Source organism: Engystomops pustulosus, chromosome 2 (genome assembly GCF_040894005.1).
Source record: "Engystomops pustulosus chromosome 2, aEngPut4.maternal, whole genome shotgun sequence".
NCBI classification, from domain to species: domain Eukaryota; kingdom Metazoa; phylum Chordata; class Amphibia; order Anura; family Leptodactylidae; genus Engystomops; species Engystomops pustulosus.
In genome coordinates, this window is record NC_092412.1 from 55,237,877 (window position 1) to 55,256,509 (window position 18,633).

The 18,633-nt window shown below is 40.8% G+C and overlaps 1 protein-coding gene across 5 annotated transcripts in view; it reads right to left on the reverse strand.

Moving 5' to 3' along the window:
* ZNF385A (zinc finger protein 385A) overlaps positions 1 to 18,633 on the reverse strand; it is a 222,076-nt gene that overhangs the window by 92,651 nt on the left and 110,792 nt on the right. Inside the window, exon 1 of one of the 5 annotated variants that reach the window (XM_072134672.1) lies at positions 302 to 374. The exons of the other annotated variants lie outside the window; for them this stretch is intronic. Coding sequence (XP_071990773.1) covers positions 302 to 359 — 58 coding nt within the window. The 5' untranslated portion in view covers positions 360 to 374. Of the gene's footprint in view, positions 1 to 301; positions 375 to 18,633 lie in introns of those variants that run through there. 5 annotated transcript variants of the gene reach the window in all.

An 18,633-nucleotide genomic window follows, 5' to 3' on the forward strand; every position in this document is an offset into this window, starting at 1 on the left:
AGAAAGTTTTGTAGAAAACCTGAAGTTTGTGGTGGGAGAGGGGCCTTGAAGACTTCTCTAGCAGCAGGGACAGGTTTAACTGTTACCACCCACTAAAAAGTTTTTCTTTTCAATAATGACAAACAGTAATGTCATCAGTTTTCTCCCACAGTCTATTCTTCCTCCTTTAAACTTCCATTTCTTTTGTGCTCACCAAAAGAAAAAAATGGAAGAAACTGATGTTTATATCTGTCACCTACCCTTATTATTTTACATAGAAACAAGGAAAGCGATCCTCCCCTGCTTCCCCCCCTCACCTTACCTGCTCCATTCTTCCCGTGCTCGGAACGAAACCTTACACCTACAATCTCTTGTTCCATATTTCTGAATGCAGCGGGATTAAATTCTGTGCATCGCAACAAGTCAATGTGAATGGCTCCACTGTCCTGTAATAACTTTCAACACCTCTGATTGGAGAACGCTCCGCGAATACCGCGCCTTTTCACACAACGACTTCATTGCGACTGCACCACAAAGAGTGCAATTGTGGGCATATGCCCTGAAATTTCAACACATAATTGGTTTGGCTAGTAAACCTGCCACACAACACCGCAACAATGACCGCAGTTGTTCCTGCACACGGCCCAGGTATTGTTACTCACGAAATCCAGGAAACAAAGCAGAATGTTACGAAAAGCAGAGGCAATTTACATTTATTGTTTGGTACGTTGAAGGCTGGATTAAAGACATAATGAATTATACAACTCTGCTATGTATTCTGAAGTAGCGTAAAGGTGGATGTAGAGACTTTGAAAAAAATGGGGCAGGTATATCAATCCTTTAAAGGAAATCTGTAAAACCTTCATGAAAAACCAGAGAAACTTACTCATAGATCCAGACATTGTGAATGTGGTAATCTTCTCTGCTATGACCTTTGAGGCTGTTACCAGAGCCCCTCCATCCTGCAGCTTTACAGGCTGTTACAGTGTGCAGGAGCACTTCCCCCTCCCACCATGTACTGGAGCTTTCTCTACTGCTGTGAGACTACATCCTACAAAAGGAGGAGGAAGTGCTGAGGGAGCAGAGGGGAAGGGTAGACAGTGTAATAGCCTGTGAAGCCATAGCATAGAGAAAGTCTGGTAACATCCCCCAGAGACCTTCTGGCATCATAAGCATCATTTTTAAAGTTGATTTTAGAAGGAAGAAGAACATGGATAATAAATAAAAGAAGATTACCACATTCAAGGTGCCTGGATATTCTGGCACAAAAGGCATGAAAAAGTCATAATTTCACATACCTTTGCCAGACAAATATAACCAGTGTCAGAAAACTAGTGTACGCCATAGCTGAAATCTACACAAGCCCAAGATCAGACCCTCTTTATAATGCATGCGCCTCTGGTCTCAGTGGCACCAATTATTAAGACTATTAATAAATGAGCCCCATTAAGGTTCTTACATTCAGAAATAGTGCCACAACTTTCTACAGGTTGTTTGTGGTATTGCAGCTCTGCCTCATGGAGTCTCTATTGGCACTATTTCTAGGGAACAGCGATGTTTTATTACATTTTCTGTATAAATGCAATCCCGGACATCCAACTTACAGACGACTACTAGTAACAGACGGACCTCTGTGATCTCTGATGAGAGGCTGGGGCAAACCGGAGAAAGAAGCATTTTTCTTTAGTGAAATATATTACAAAGTTTACTGTTATGACCTGCACTATCCATTTATTTGCACAGCACAGGATATACAGGAAAGAATAAGTATAAAGAATACATGCCACTTTGCCTCTCTTTTCAATCCAGTCCTGGATTTGACTTGAAAACTACATTGAAAAACCTGATCATGTAAACAGGGCTAATTACATTGATTCTTCTGACAGGTAATTACCCTTTTTATTCCAAATGAAGTATATGAATACTATAGATGCTGTTACATAGGTCTGATTTCCCAATAAGTTGCGGTATGCCAATACATGAGGGTGGTGTTCCTGTGTTGTGTATGCTATTAACATGTATGAATATCGGGATTAGTTTTACATTTATGCATCTTACCATAGACACACATTCACACCATATAGTGTTTGGAGTCTCTATAATAATGGTGATGCTCAGCATTACTGGAGAGCAGCCAATGGTTGTGGCTGTAAAGTGTTTGCATATGGAGAGGATCTAAAATGTTAGTATAATTTATCTCACTTACAATGTATAACAAGAAATCGATTCTATTAGTTTGTAGGTTTTAGGTTGAGAGGATAAGGCTGTTCAATCTCCTCCTGTCCTCCATTTTCCAGACAAGGTTAATGGGAAACCAATAGTAAACTAGCTGCCATGATTAGTCTATGTGCCAAAAAAAATCTGGATTCCCAACAAATTAAAGGATTAGGCCTAGTGCCTCCTTGCTCCAGCCGCTAATCAATTATACAAATATCAATTATGCCCCCTGTAACAAAAATTCATACTTTGTTCCTCCCGAAAAGAGCTGCAGACAGCTGTCTGTAAGTCTCACACATGCGCAGTAGCACTTTCCTTGAGTACCCCGCTGGTAACCAGTGCGGCTGCGCAAGGAAACCCGGCTGAATTTTTATTTATAGGGGTTTGCATAATTGGCGCTCGGTTGATGTAGGTCTGAGCGCCTCCGGCTCATTTTTTTATAAAGTGGATTTCTTGTACCAATGCACCTTATTAAACATAAGAAAAGTGGTGCCCATTACTCCCTAGAATAACAAGGATGACAACGGGGACAGTCTACCACCAGTAAATCTGGTGGTATATGTCCATTAAAGAGGACCTGTCACCTATAAAAAATGGCACTAGGAGCTGCTTAATAAAGTAAGCAGCTCCTATTGCTAAAACAGACGCTGCAGTGTTACACTGCTAGCATTATCGGAAACCTCTGATAACGCTAGCATACACTGCTGCACTGTACACTAGAAATGCTGGACCGCTCTCAAAGCAGTCCGGCGTATTCATGAGGGGGCGGGATTAGCTGGCCTATGGAGTGAGCAGCGCCTCTAGTGTACAGCGCAGCAGTGTTTGTTAGCGTTATCAGAGGTTTCTGATAACACTAGCAGTGTAACAATGCTGCGTCTGTTTTAGCACTAGGAGCTGCTTACTTCAGTAAGCAGCTCCTAGTGCCGTTTTTAAGGGTGACGGGTCCTCTTTAAGGACTATTGAGTATTTAGCCATCTGCATTCTGGGAAGAAAATGAAGGAATATTTCAAGGTAAGAAACTAGAGGTCTACTCCACAGTTGAATGAAGGTTTCTGTAGTATTGAAAGTCCCACCAAAAATCACCTCATGCTTCATCTTTATAAACACCTGTCCATCCTCATCTTTCCCCATTTTTATACTTTATGTGTACTTGGCTGTTGTGAACGGCAAAAGCGGAATAAGCTGTTGCCAGAGACCTATGGCAGTAACTTACATAAATGGACCAAGCAGTGGAGGATGAGAGTTAGGAATTCCCACTTGGCCATTGATCATAGTTGACCATTTTCCATGGAAGTAGCAGGTTTAGCTGACATTGCTCTTTTTTCTACAATCAAAAGTCATTATCATTTTCCACATTATCACAAACTGCTCTGTAAATACTGTAGAATTGCGGAGAGAAATGAATTTTTATCTATTGAGAAGATAAACAGCTCACAGTTTGTGCTTTGCCTTTTCTGCTCAGTCCAAAACAGCTAACACTGAATAGTATGTGTGCACCGCAGCTCTATGACAAAAAAAAGCAACAAAAACACATTCAAAAGCATGAACATCTATCCATAGATACACATGCACCCATCTACAGTAATAGGCAGTGCATGGGTCCCCCTCCCCTTCTATCCCCCTCACTCCCCCTTTTCTGAATCCTGCTGCTTGGCGTAATGAGGTGGAAGTTACTTTTATCATTTCTGACAAACTAGGACACTTCCTCAGCAATGCAGAAAAGAATGTGAAAGGAGGACATACAATGTAGGATGGGGATAGGGGCAGGGAGTATGAGAAATGAGGAGGCGAAGGGGGTGACAAGAGGTCAGGAATGTTTAAACACGGGAACCTCTAGAAAAGGGGGATCATCTGAAATTGAAGCAAGGAACGAGGACATTTTTAATTTACAGAATTATTTTCAAGTAAATATATTTACATAAAATGTTAGTTTTAATATGACTTCATCTTCTAGGTACATTAGTAGAAGATACTATAGATCAGTGATGGCGAACCTTTTGGAGACAGAGTGCCCAAGCTACAACCAAAACCCACTTGTATGCCGCAAAGTGCCAACATGACAATTTAAGCAGCAACTTTTTGCTTCTTGTTGTATCACAGGTTTTAATCGTATTGGTCTACTGAATTCACTAATACAATAGAAAGATGATGAAGAAATTTGGATTGTAGCTTCCCTCCAGGGTCCCCTGAAGAGAGAGAATCAGGGGACCCAGAGCCCTTGCCCTAGAGTCCTAGCTGGCAAACTCTGTGCTGGGGTAAAGGCCTGGGTGCCCACAGAAAGGGCTCTGAGTGCCACCTCTGGTACCCGTGCCATGGGTTCGCCACCACTGCTATAGGGAGTTTTTAGGGTCCATGATTATTAAGTGTTGAGCCGAGTATCTGCGGGGTTGTTGTTCATGGAGGAGAGCCATAACCTGTGACCAGCTTTACAGGCCCATCTTCTTTCAAAGGGAAATCAAGCCTTTAGCGCCACCCGTTGGAGGGCAGTGTAAATTAATTTACGTCCTATCACACAGGCCCAGCTTACATTGTAGCCGTGTCACAAGGTCAGACATTGGCTTGCATTTATTAAAGTGTTTGCGCCAGTTTTCTGTCGGACTTTGCACTAGAAAGAATGTGCAAACTTGCATGTGTATTTATAAAGTGTCCGCAACACATTTGCTGCAGAAAATTTTGCACCTAAATGGGACACTCCGGTGCAGAGCCAAACCATGCACCGCATTTCTTACCATGACAAACTGGGGCAAATTTACTTACCCGGTCCATTCGCGTTCCAGCGGCGGCTTCTCCGCTCTGGATTCGGGTCCGGCCGGGATTTAATAAGGTAGTTCTTCCGCCGTCCACCAGGTGGCGCTGCTGCGCTGGAAGTAAACTCATCGCGCCGGAATGCACCGAGCTGGACCAGGTGAAGGTAAGCGGTCCTTATGCGACACATTTTCGGTTTTTAAATGCGGCGGTTTTTCCGAATACGTCGGGTTTTCGTTCGGCCACGCCCCCCGATTTCCGTCGCACGCATGCCAGCGCCGATGCGCCACAATCCGATCGCGTGCGCCAAAATCCCGGGGCAATTTAAGTACAAGCGGCGCAAAACGGAAATATTCGGGTAACACGTCGGGAAAACGCGAATCGGGCCCTTAATAAATGACCCCCACTGTGTTAAAGGTGCACCTGGAGTTGGTGCATTCTGTCAGAGCGGTGCAGGGGGCGCCAGATTCATGAAGAACGTGCAACACATTTCAAGAATCTGCAGTTTGCACTATTTTTGATAACCGTTGGGGAGGTACATTGTTCAACAACATATGCTTATTAAATTTGAGAACTGAATGGGTTTTTCGCTTTATCTCATGTTTTTGTAATGTGTGTGTAAGTGTCAGGGGCTTCACTTTACATATCCAGAAAGCGGAGCAGTACAGATGTATATTGGTAAATTACCTAATATCCTGCCCCCCACAATTACACACACATTACAACAAACATGAGGTAAAGTGGCCAACCCCTTTAATATGTCATGCATAAATTGTGTTATATTCTTTGGAGGAATACTATGAACCCTGATCTGTGTGTTATATAAGGTGACGTATAACAGAAGAGTTATGGTGGAAAGGGAGGAGAATTTCATGAAGCTTGCATTTTAGGGAACGATGAAACAAACTCATTGTATAAATTATTTATTGTGTTAATTTATCTTGACGGTTATGCCTTAATGAATAGTAACCGGCAAGCTCCAACGTGTGAGACTCCCGCATCTTGCACAACCTGTGCGATGTTATCAATACGATTGATGCTAAAGAATTCCAAGCGTCTTGCTGAGCACCTGGTTTATATTCTTCACATCATTTTAGAACAATGCCATATTCATTATTCCTTTTAATTCATATTTATAACCAAGTGGCAATCACTAATGAGACACAATGCAAATCCCAAACTGGGAGGATGTCGCTCTTCAACCCATTATGGGAGGATGTGATAGCAGCGTCTCTTGATCTCAGCTGCTGTCTAATCCAAATGTAGGAGGCAGAGGTAGATTTTGTGGCAGGTGATTTATTGAGTCACTATATTAAAATAGTGTGAGTTTTATCATTCATTATACATAAGTTATAATAGTTGCTCTAAGCCCCTATCTTAAAGGGAACCTGTCATCAAGAACAAGCACAACAAACCCTACTTATCATGGGCGTGACAACAGCCGCAGCAGCCATATGGGCTGCATGGCAAAACCAAAACCTACCAACACCCTCCCTGATGACAGGTGTGCCAGGGCGTAGCAACAGCACGGCAGTAACAGGGGCAATTCAATAGGGCCCCATCTGCTGTGCTAACTAGGCCCACCTGCACACCTTGTCTGCGGTCTGCCCACTCGCTCTTCCTGCCCACCCAACTCCAAGGCAAGCTGCCTGCCCGCCACCACCACTGTGGTGGCTCAGTCTGACGTTGCCCAAGTTTTGTTACTGGTCCTTTTTGACATTTGGGAAATGCAGCTTAGTGAATCACTGGCCAAGACAAGGAAGCACCAGTTAGTGATTCTTAGAGCAGTCATTTTCCAAGTATTGAGAGGGACCCAGAGATATATACCAGCAAGTAAGTAATGCTTCTTTTATTCTTGTTTGCCATTCTATGCCAAAGAAATGTACCCATAGTACAACTTCTTTTAACTGTAAAGAGAACAAGCAGGAAAAAAATAAGGCTGGATAAATAAAAAATTGTGGGGCTCCATTTTTGATCTGGCCCTTAATTGCTGCCTCATTTTGGAGCTCTGGATCTTGTAGCTCTCTCCACTAAAGTCTGTTGGAGCTACTGATGTAGCCAGGCCTGCCCCTCAGAAGTGTGTATGTGTGGTTTCTTTACTTTTCTTAACTTTACTCTTTCCCTTCTAGAGGAAAGTGGGAGCCAGAGGCTCCTTATGAAAGGGTTGGTTAACGTTTTTCATCATATACAGCACATGAACAGGTAGATGTATGAGCCTTAGATCTCAATTTCCAGCAGATCCATTGAAAAGCAATAACAAGTAAACCTCTATAAATGGATCTTTATCCATATAGCATCATCCTATTCTGCAGCGCTTTACTGCACTACTCATCTATTATAAGCTGTGCCGAGGAGATAGGAAAGGTGATGTCTGTTACCCTACACAGCAATGAGGGTTTCTTCTTTCCCATCAATGTTCCTTCCAGAGTAATGGAATAGAGTGGGGGCACATAAATCATTATAGGTCGCGCTGCTTTGTTTATATTAGGTCAGGAACACCTGATTCCCCGCACCAGATGGCTAAAATTGCCATTCAGGCATAACAATGCCAGTCCTCTCCTGAAAAACTGTGCTAGCTGAGCATTATCAAACAAACACGAAATGCAGAACAGCTTATGGAATTTTTTTTTGCACAATGTTTTACTATGAATTTTCTATAAAATGAAATAATGAGATGAATAAGGTATGTATAAATGCTTCTAGGCTCACAGTTGGCTTGTCTGTACCTGTAAGTGGTGATGGGTCATTCACAAACTAGCTGCTCTCAAAATGGACTTTTTCAGTTGAATGACAGGAGTCATCTGCAACCTGAGAGCCAACAGCTCACTTAGCGCCACCCTATATCAGACAGCCCTGCTCTATAATACGGCAACGCCCCCGTTAACCCAAAAATTAGGGTGGAGATGGGTGGCTGGCCTCTTTTGAAAATGTCTCCATATGTAATTCTATAGGGAGTCGTTCAGGAACCGGAAAAGCCAGATATTTTTATTGAGCTTAGCCAAATGATCAAGACTTCCCATCACAATTTATAATGAGAGATCCAGTGTAGTCCTTATAGTTTATAATTATATGATATGAACTTCATCTTTACTTATATGTAATGCAAAGATTTTCACATAAAGCTATAAACTTTTAGGTTTTTGAATATAGACTCAAAAACTAAAAAGCATTGTGTGAGAAACAAGAATTCCATATGTTGATTGTGTATTCCAAAAAGTTTCAAAATTCTATGAGTTGCACTTTCCAATTGTGTTGTATATCGAGCGAGTACTACTTATACACCTAACAAAAATATTTACGCTGCACTTCTTTTTGTGCTCCCATTTTTCATGAGGTAAACTCAAAGTTCTCAGACTTTTTTCTATGTAAACAGTAGGCCTTTTTCTCTGAAACATTGTTCGCAACTTGTCTTAAAAAAAAAATCATCGTGGTGGCTCAGTGGGTAGCACTTCTGCCTTGCAGTGCTGGGGTCCTGGGTTCAAGTCCCATCCAGGTCAACATCTGCAAAGAGTTTGTATGTTCTCTCCATGTTTGTGTGGTTTCCTCCAGGTCCCCCAGTTTCCTCTCACACTCTACAACATACTGGTAGGTTGATTAGATTGTGAGCCCCGTGGGGACAGGGACTGATTTGGCAAACTCTGTGCAGCGCTGTGTACTCTGTGTGCGCTATATAAATAAAGGAATTATTATCATTCAAATTAAAAAGTAAAGAACCATCCCACATATTTTTTTTCACTTTAAATAACAGAATTCACTTCAGTTCGTGAATGAGAAAATTAAGGCAAACTTGTCCAATTGGTTATTTAGCAGAATAGTCAAGTATTTTATAGGACAAACATCTTTTTCATGTAAAAATCCAATATGACAGATGGGCTGAATATCTCTAGTGTGTTGCTGCTGAGATTAATGGGAGGAGCAGCCTAAATGTATTGGGAGGGACAACTAGCAAATATATTTGAGGGTCTGAAGAAAAAATCCTTATGGGTAAATAAAGATTAATGCACTTAGTTCTATATGGATTTATGGGTGAGATACTTATAAAGGTATCTCTTTATTAGAAGAACAGATTTAGCATTACGTCAAGACCACTGGAGACAATTGTCCTAGACAGTCTCCTGGTCCATCTCCTGGTCCTTATAAAGAGACTTTGAGATTAAAATTGTGAATGTGCCACCTCCGCTCCATGTGGACGTGGAGGGGTGTGGTGGCCAATGGAGATGTTCTTTTAGTTTCATTAAAGTTTTATTGAATAAAAAAAAATAGTGCCTTACAATAGGTTACGCTTGGGTTCTTTTCACGCAAAACTACGGCAGGGGAGTGTGGTTGCTATTATATGTGTGTGATATATCTCCCCCATGATATTTAATATTACCATCTGATCAAGGCCTAATACAAATAAGTGGGCATTCTTGTGGTTGATCAACCTCTACCAGGTGCCTTTCAGCACGAGGGGTTGAGATTCATCAAGACACAGATATCTTCTTCTATGACACAATGTTGATGCTGGAGCCACCACCCCCTGTCAGATAGTGTTAACTGAACCATTCCCCTGAGGCCAAGCTGCTGCCAGGAAGGGAGACATAAAGGAACCTATTCAGCAGGGAATCACAGCCCCTACTCAAAGTGCATTCCAAGCAAGGTTACACCAAGTGCCTGAAAAATTCTATTAACCCGTTAATAGATGATAGAGTCTCAAATAACATTGCTTTTTTAAGGGTCCATTCAATATGGTAAAAAAAACATTACAACCATCACCAAAACAACGGTGTTTCTTCTGAGATTTAGTTCACACATGGAAGATGTGCAGGAATGTTTGTAATTGTTACATACGACTGCACAGGATTTAAGTCCATGCAAATGCTGTAGAAACATTAATTCAGATTTAGTTACTGATATTTTCTCAGCATCATCACCATGTGTATCCAATGTACCGTTGTGTGTCTAATCTTTAATTCCAGTTATTACATTTTTTATTTTTTTTTTTGTATTGAAATTTGAGGCAGTCTCCCGTTTTAATATCCAATCCAAAAAAGTCTCCTTGTAACTACATTAGAGAGTTGGGGCTGAGCCGCATCAGTTTCTTCTATAACATGAGGCTCATTCATAATATGAGGTTTATCCATTCCCCCCCTCACCCTAAAAGGGTTCTATACATGATCTGGATATTGGTGACAAATGCTAAAGATAATATTGAAATCATAGGAAACCAAATTCAGATTACCTTTTACTTTTTAATATTTCTGTTCTAGATCTATCTCTATCTTTTAAGTTTTACATTTGATTTGCTAAGATTAATAAAAATCCAGAGGGTGCTATTGAATCGCCCCCTCGATAGGAGTGCACACGTGTGCCAGGGAACAGATTGTGCCAACCCTCTCGGCCAATCAGCGGTGAGACGAAAGCGTTCAATGGATGCACCAGCACCCACCAGCTTTATATAATTACAGCATCTAACAGATGTGATCTATCTGATGACAGAGTAAGAACCTTTTCAGTTGTATTCTCATTGTCCTTGGAATGTAACCAAAATCGGCACTGACTTAGCAGCTGTATCTGACACAGGTAGCACAACATTTGGTGGCTGGGTTTTGTACTAATGCAAACAAATAAACATTTCTGATTTACAATTTCATTTTCATGAGGATAGACTTTTAGATTGGCTTTACCCCATTTTAAAATCTAGCTCATATGCTTCACAAAAATCTGCATAAAAAATCTTGTCACCAAAGGGCTGACTACAATGTAATTTAATTTACAGAATTGCCTCTAGCACTCTGTGGTTTCTACAAGGCCAAATGCAGGGAACCCAGGAGCAGGACCACCACTAGAGACCCCTGACTGGCAAATTTTGGGGGCCTCCCACTCCCACAGAATTATAATCCGGCTCTGTTTGCACAGTGAGTACCCTACACCTGGGAAGGGAGGAGGGTTTTCTGTGATTTGGGGCCCTTTGCCCTTCATGGGGCCCCTTGAACACAGTCACACTAAACCCCCCTGATGGAGGCCCTGCCCAGGAGAAGTATAGAAACAACGACTTTACAACATAAATTTGATCTATAATTCTAACCCACTGTAAGATCTTTCTTAACAGTTTAGTATGAGTATGATGTATGTTATAGAGTCTTCATACAACCCGAGTAGCAGCTAATACCTAGTGCCTACTGCAGACGGGTTACCATTGCCATTTAACCGTTTTATATATACCCCGCACCTTAGACACTTCTTTACAACTGCTTTATATGACTTGTGGACTCATTACCATTCTGTTGAGTCTAAATTAAAGCACCATAGATCCAAGTGATATCTATTAGTTTATTGAATTGCACAAATTAGTTTTATAATGTATGCAGTATCATCCCCGCCATACTGACATTGTGTGACCGCATAATCACTCCACTGTTTTATTTCCTTCCCTCCTTAACAGTAAAAGGCATATTAAAAATAATATATGCTTGGCCCACACCTCAGTATTGATGTTCAACCTGTTTTACATAAATATTCCAAAAATGTGTCCTAATGTTCCTTGGTAACTCGGTTCTCTAAAATTTATTAAAAATTTTGAATGCAGTTTATATCATATTTAAAGGAAATATACCAGTGGTGGCGAACCTATGGCACGGGTGCCAGAGGTGGCACTCGGAGCCCTTTCTGTGGGCACTCAGGCCATTGCTCCAATTTCACCAAACAGGACCACATCCTCCAAATCTTCCTGCAGTCCCAGGCAACTTAAGGGATGCTGCTCTCTGTGCTATTTTAAAGTGACACTTTACTGGCTGTTTGAAACTGCAGGAGAAGTAAGAAGGTGTTGACTGAACTGCATTTTCTTTGGAGGTCCTCCTGCTGGACTCTCCATTCTTCCTGGAGAGAAGCTACAATGATGGTCTGAATGTGCCCACCTTCTTTCAACTGTATTGGTGGCCTCAGGAGAGCCAATACAATTGAATGATGTTGAAGAGCAGGTTACAATAAGTTACTGCTTGAAATGCCATGTTGGCACTTCGTGGTAAATAAGTGGATTTTGGTTGTAGTCTGGGCACTCGGTCTCAAAAAGGTTCGCCATCACTGAAATATACCATCAAAATCCATCATTATAAACCAGGGGAACCAACTCATAGAGACTCACCGTGACTGTGTGAATCTTCTTAAATTTGTTATCCATGGCTTCCTTCCTTCTTATCTCAATTTTAAGTATGCTAATGATGAATGCACTTACCTGGAGCCTTACCTGATAGCCTCACCATGCTGTGGCTTCACAGGCTGTTACACTGGGCCGGAGAATGTCTCCCTCTCCCCTCTCAGTCCTTCCTCCCTACAGAGTTTTAGCACACAGTGGGATCGGGCACAGTGTAACAGCCTGTGTAGCTACACGGAGGGGCTCTGGTAGGGCCCTTATGGATCATAAACTTTTTTTTTTGGTCCCCATTCATCTGATATTGGTGACTAATTCTAAAAATATGAGTCTGGTTATGGCCTTCTCCGTATTAAGAACATATATACCTTATAGGCAGTACTGAGTGTGCATGATCCTGGAGATGTAGTAGCTGTCAGAGATATAAGCATGGAGTTGAAAGCTATTGAAGGTGTATGGACACCATGAAGTGTTACAGATTAGCCTTACTATCATGGGTTTTCTTGTACACCTACAGGCGTATCATTTCTCCCACTGTTAGGACACACAAGGGCTATCTGATTTAGCACCATGGGAGCACATTGATTCTACTCCATTGATTTTCCAGCTGCATGCTGGGAGACGTGCTCAATAAGAAGTCTTAAATTTATTTATGCATCTATCCTATTGTTATTTTCTATTTCCCCTTTTTTCCATGAATCAACCATACATTCTCAACATAGCAATTATACCTCAGCATGTGGCTATGAACTACGTGATGCAAAAGGAAGTGGAAAAGACTACGTGTTTGTGTCACGTGTGGGTTACAAGGAGGCAATAGATTTTCACAGATAATGGAGACAAAATAAATGTGAAAGCCTATGTAACCATGGATGACTTAGATGTAATTAGAGTTATCATCTCAAAATCCTTTATATTAGCAGATACAGGGGATACTTGGCCAATGTGAAGAACCTCTTTATAGTATGGAATGTCTGAGCCTTGACATCAAGCATGACTTTCAGGAAGCCTAATGACATGATGCAGGATTAAAACCAAACAGTATATCTATTCGAGAAGGAACAGATATGAAAGTTATCATCCTTCCTGACTCCTTTCTACTCTTCCTTCGTCCATCAATGAACCCAGATATCTTCTACAGAAATGTTATGGCCCAAGAAAAAAAATTGGGCATCTGTATTTCAACTAATCTGATCCTTATCCTCTTGCCCTCGTCTCTCTATCAAAATCTGTCATCAGAGAACAGTCTGGATATACATAAAGAATACCTTCACATTTAAAGGGGTTGTCCACTTTCAGCAAATAATTGATATTGATTATGTAATGAAAAATTAAACAATTCTCTTGCTGTATTAATTCCTCAAGGTTTTCAATATCTCTGTTTGCTGTCATTCTATAGAAAGCCTCTATGTTTACTCCAGTGTATAGAAATCTATCCATGGTCATATGACACACAGTAGTAATCAGAGCCGGGTGATACTACCGTCTCGTACACCTGCGACCCGGGACAGATTTCTATCCACTGGAAGTAAACAGAAAATCTTTCAATAGAAGGACAGCAAGCAGAGATGTAACTTTCCCTTATACAAATTATATCAATTACTTGCTGAAAGTGGACAATCCCTTTAGGTTGTTGATGCTGTTTTTTGGCTAGAACTAAAAGTCATTTTTGTCTATTAAATGTTCTCTCCTTTTGATTAATTTTTTATTTTGGTCTTACATTAAAACTGCATCAAATTTCCAAAAGTGTGAACACAACCTTTGGCCTCATGCTTACAGATGTTTTTTAGACCTGAAAAAGTGCACACTTGGTGATAGGTCAAAATACAAGTGACATGGCTTCAGGGCTCCTAGATTTCATCCTACAGGACTTCATTTGAGTTAGGAAAGGTCTAGTGTTGTGTGAGCACTGCCAATTGCCTTTGGCCATAGCAGCTCCCCAGTAATTATGTATTAACCATTAAAAAAAGCAAAGAATTGAAATAATTTAATAACATTCAGGATGCACTTGCCAAATGAGTTCTCTTTGCTTGAGAACCTTTTTCATAAATTGGTTTACCCTTTGTATCCTATAAACTGCCCCTGGAAGATAAGAAAAAAATTGCTAAACTCGTTAAGTGCAGAAGTGGATCCACGATTTCAATTATTATTACCAGAGAAGAACATGTATTTAAAATGTCAATGTCAGAAGTGTAGTAATAGGCAGTAGTTATATCTCAGCCTATAGGGTGAAGGGGCCGCTACAAGACATTACACTTGTATTCAGGGTGTGCAGAGGGTGCAATCGGGCCCAAGAGGCTTAGGGGGCTGATAATGTGCCACTTTCCCCTATGAGAAGCCTAGTACTATTAACCATAGATTATAGTCAGGGGACTGGCAGAGACCTTGCACTGGGGCCCATGAGCTTCAAGTTACGCCAATGCTTGTATTATACAGGCAGTCCCCAGGTCACGTACAGGATAGGTTCCATAGGTTTGTTCTTAAGTTGAATTTGTATGTAAGTCAAAACTGTGCATTTTAGAATTTAGAATTGTAGTTCCAGCCAAATTTTTTTGCCCAAGTGACAATTGGAGTTTCAACATTTTTTGCTGTAATGGGAATAAGGATTATGAATAAAACTTCATTGCAGACACTTTACAGCTGATCCTTGCAGTCTGGGACTATAGTAAAGCATCCAGAGAACTTCTCCAAAGGACACAGTGGGCAGAGGGGTCCATCTGTAACTAGGGGTTGTCTGTAAGTCAGGTGTCCTTAAGTAGGGGACCACTTGTATATGGTTTAGCATTGGTGGTCCTGTTAAAGATTGTTTGTCAAGTAACTTTTAAAATAAATACTGAGCTGGTTTCAAGATTGTTCCAGTAGATGTGATGTAGGAAAATCCTGCCCTCAGGGAGAGACAACCCTTCTGTATGATTGCTTAAATATACAAAAAGAAAACCTCTGGAACAAAGAAAATATAGCCAGAGGCTGTGGGAGCCCTTCTTGCCTGTATGTCTCTCCCGCACCTGGCCCAGGTGAAGTAGCCTTCATGCCTTAGCTGGAAAATCTAATCCTGAGGGTGGAAGTGGGGGCAAGTAAATGGGACATTGAACCAGGGAGACAAAGCCAGTCTTTGGATGGAGACAATAAAGAGTAAAAACAACATGTAAAAGCATAGACAACACAAAGGGAATAGATAAAAAGACAGCACGGGCAGGCTCTGACAGGCACGCATGCAAACCTACATGCCTGCAGGTGAACTGTGAATGCACAGGCAGACTGATGGCAAGATAGCTAAGATGTCATCCATGACAGCTCATCCACTGCTGCTTGTGATTTCTGCTTGAACTGGGCAATCCCATTAATGCCTTTTAACAAAGCACCTTAAAAGATGGAAACACAGCTGGGAATATGAATAATCCCTTTACTGCTGGGAAGGACCAGTTAAAAGAAAACTACACCCAGGAATATGAGATGGAATGAAGCTCCGTTATATAAAGTGTGTATTGTCATTTTATATGTATGGAGTCAGAGCTTTTACATGATGAGTCACAGCACAAAGGAATCCACAATAACACTGGATCGCTTGGATAAAATGGGAGAGTCCTCAGTTGTTGATAACTTTTATTGGCTAACTAAAAGGTATCAACAACTGAGGACTCTCAACTTTTATCTCTTTAACACGGTACAAAGAATTTTTAGCTTTTCAAACTGGATCTCATAGAATTTCTTATAAAGATATTTGTATTGTAGGCAAAATAGAAAATATTCATGTCTGAAAATATAAAAGCTAAAATAAATACTACAATACATATATTACTAAAGACCTCGATACTTGTCCAGTCTGTAATACCCTTATCTAGGGACATTAGACAGACGCTCTTGTTTTACTTAAAACCTAATTTTGTCCTGCGCTTCCAGGTTCATGAACATCTTACAGAAGCTGAAATGCTGTAAATACCACAAAGCGTAGTCAGATCGGAGGGAGCACAACCAGCACCAGTGACCCTAAAAACACTACCAAAATATCAAAAGCAAAAATGTTTTAGCAAAGACTTTAAAGTGGATGCCTTTGTTTTGAGCAAAATGAAAGTGCACAAAAATGTTGGAAAGGAGCATGTGACCAGATCTATAGAACACCATGAGAGTCTGTTATGGATCTCAAGCACCTTATTGAGTGGACGTGCACTTTGATATCCCTTTTGCACACCAAGTGTTGCTGTACTATGTCAGTGATTATAATTACACTACAATGGATCTTCTATTACAGCAGATAAATGACTAAAATTGTGATATTTATATAAACAATTCAAATATTTTTTTATAAAAAAGATAATTGTTATCCAATTAGATTGCATTATGCATGTTATCCACCAATATATATTTCCCATTTACATAGAGAGAGATAAACACAATTCTGCTAATCTGAAGAATTTGTATGATTAGTAACATGCAAGTATGTCAATTAAGTAACTAACTAAAAGTCATCAGACTACTTCAGGCCGGAGGTGACTTTATGAGAAACGGTCCGATTGTGTAGTTCATTGACCATAACCAAAAACTGAGAAAGGAACATAATATATCAAATTAATTTGATGCATAATCCCTTTAACTTACTTGAAGAAGACAAAAAAATTAGAAGTACATTTACAGATTACTCTATATTGTAAGGCAATGAAAATAAATTAATATATTTAGACTAATCTTTAGAGATCTTGTATCCAGGAGAGATTATTGTAACAGATTGTAATGCTACATCTATATCATGTTTTTGCATTTGGTCAGTACATCCTCGATCCCGGCTTATGCGCTGATGTATCCATAGACTATACTGGCAGATGGAGGCATCCTTTTTACCTTCTTCGGTGCAGTACATGTTGCATCCAGCAGGAAACAGTGGCAATAAAAGCAAACTGTGTTTTTTCCATTCTGTTTCAGAGCAATGTATACATTCAACAGAGGCTCCTATGGGGAATGGATGACAGTACATGGCACCCATCCCCAGGCTTCCCCGAGCGCATGCTCTGGGGGTTCTCAGTGATTTAACTGTCCATATGAGGGAGACAGCCTGTACATTGTCAGCAGCCAATCACTGGCTGCTGCTTATTTTCACGACTCCTCCTACTTTTACAGGGGTGGAGCCGCACAGGACAACGTAACTCACTGTATCAGTGTACCCCTCTGTTGCAAAGATAGGTCAGGAATTCTCCCAAATTATGCATACAAGAGAGTGCTTAAAGAAATCATGAATGTTTCCTAACTGAAAGGAAATCTACCAGTAACTGTAAGGCAAATTATGTGAAAAATACTCACCTACTCTCCTCTTCATCTTCATCCCAGTGGTAGTCTTTGCTACTCTTGATACACTGTGATCACCTTAAAAAAAGACATGTAAAAAGCAGGCCAGAACGTGGGTACCTGATGTCCTGCGCTCTGAGCTGCTAATTATTCATGCCTTTCGCCTCCTCCCTCTTCAACATGGGAGAGGGAGGTATCTACCTGACGGGGGGCATTAATTCACGTCTCTTGCGTGACGTCACCCCCCTCTCTCAGCAAGGTGTGGAGGCATGCATAATTAGTAGTGAGTTTCTTATTGTCCTAGTAAATCCAACTTCAACAATGACATTGTTCTAAGTTCTAACCCGTACTCCTTCCAAGATACTGTAATGTATGACATCGCACATCTAAAGAGGCAGACCTAAGATATGTTCAGTTATCTCCCATAAACTATCTGTATGTCTTGGTGCCATGTCACTGCTAAAATTTTTAGCAGCAAAGGATATTTAATGAAATATGACATCAATTTTAAAGCCCTGGTTACTAAGATCTGTAACGCACAGAATTTAGTTATTGGGTCCAGTCCAAAACTTGTATCCAGAGCTGGAAGCGTGTGAAAATCCAGATTTTAATGAAATGCCCTGTCAACCCCAAATGATGTTTGTTCAGCCATGCAGATGTAATAATAGTCTGATTATCCTTTCAGTAAAAAAAAGAATGTCTTGTTCAAAGACCGAGCCTTTCATTAACCCTCTGGCTGCCAACCTAGAAGACAATGAAACAGGCAAATAACAAGACCTATTGGAAATGACTGCTGGCTCTTTATCAGAGCGATTCACACTGTGTAACAGATTCGTTGTAGTGTCCTTGTATAATTACTACAGCGGATTAACTCGCAACATGCGGAGAAGAAGGCCATGCTGATGACTGGCACAAGGTTCAGAATATTTAATAGATTACACTGACAACAGCTGAGATTATTAGATTCAGGAGCCACTTTAAGATGACATGTGACATTGACCTTATTCGAGGCTAATCTTGATGGGTCAATGTTATTTGACATTGGCTTTGCCTATGACATCACTAATTCAATGCTGCAGTATTCAGAGGCCATAACGGGCATTTCCCTTTGGACATCCATAACCTTGACAATCCAAGGTTCCTCCCCAAAGTGGCCTCCATACCGGAACTGGTTATTTCATCTGCCTTACCAATACCTTATCTAATAAGGTAGTTCAGCTAGTTTACCATACACATTAGGTTACTGTCAGCTCGTAGTTGTTACCAAGCTTTGATAAAGATGCCGT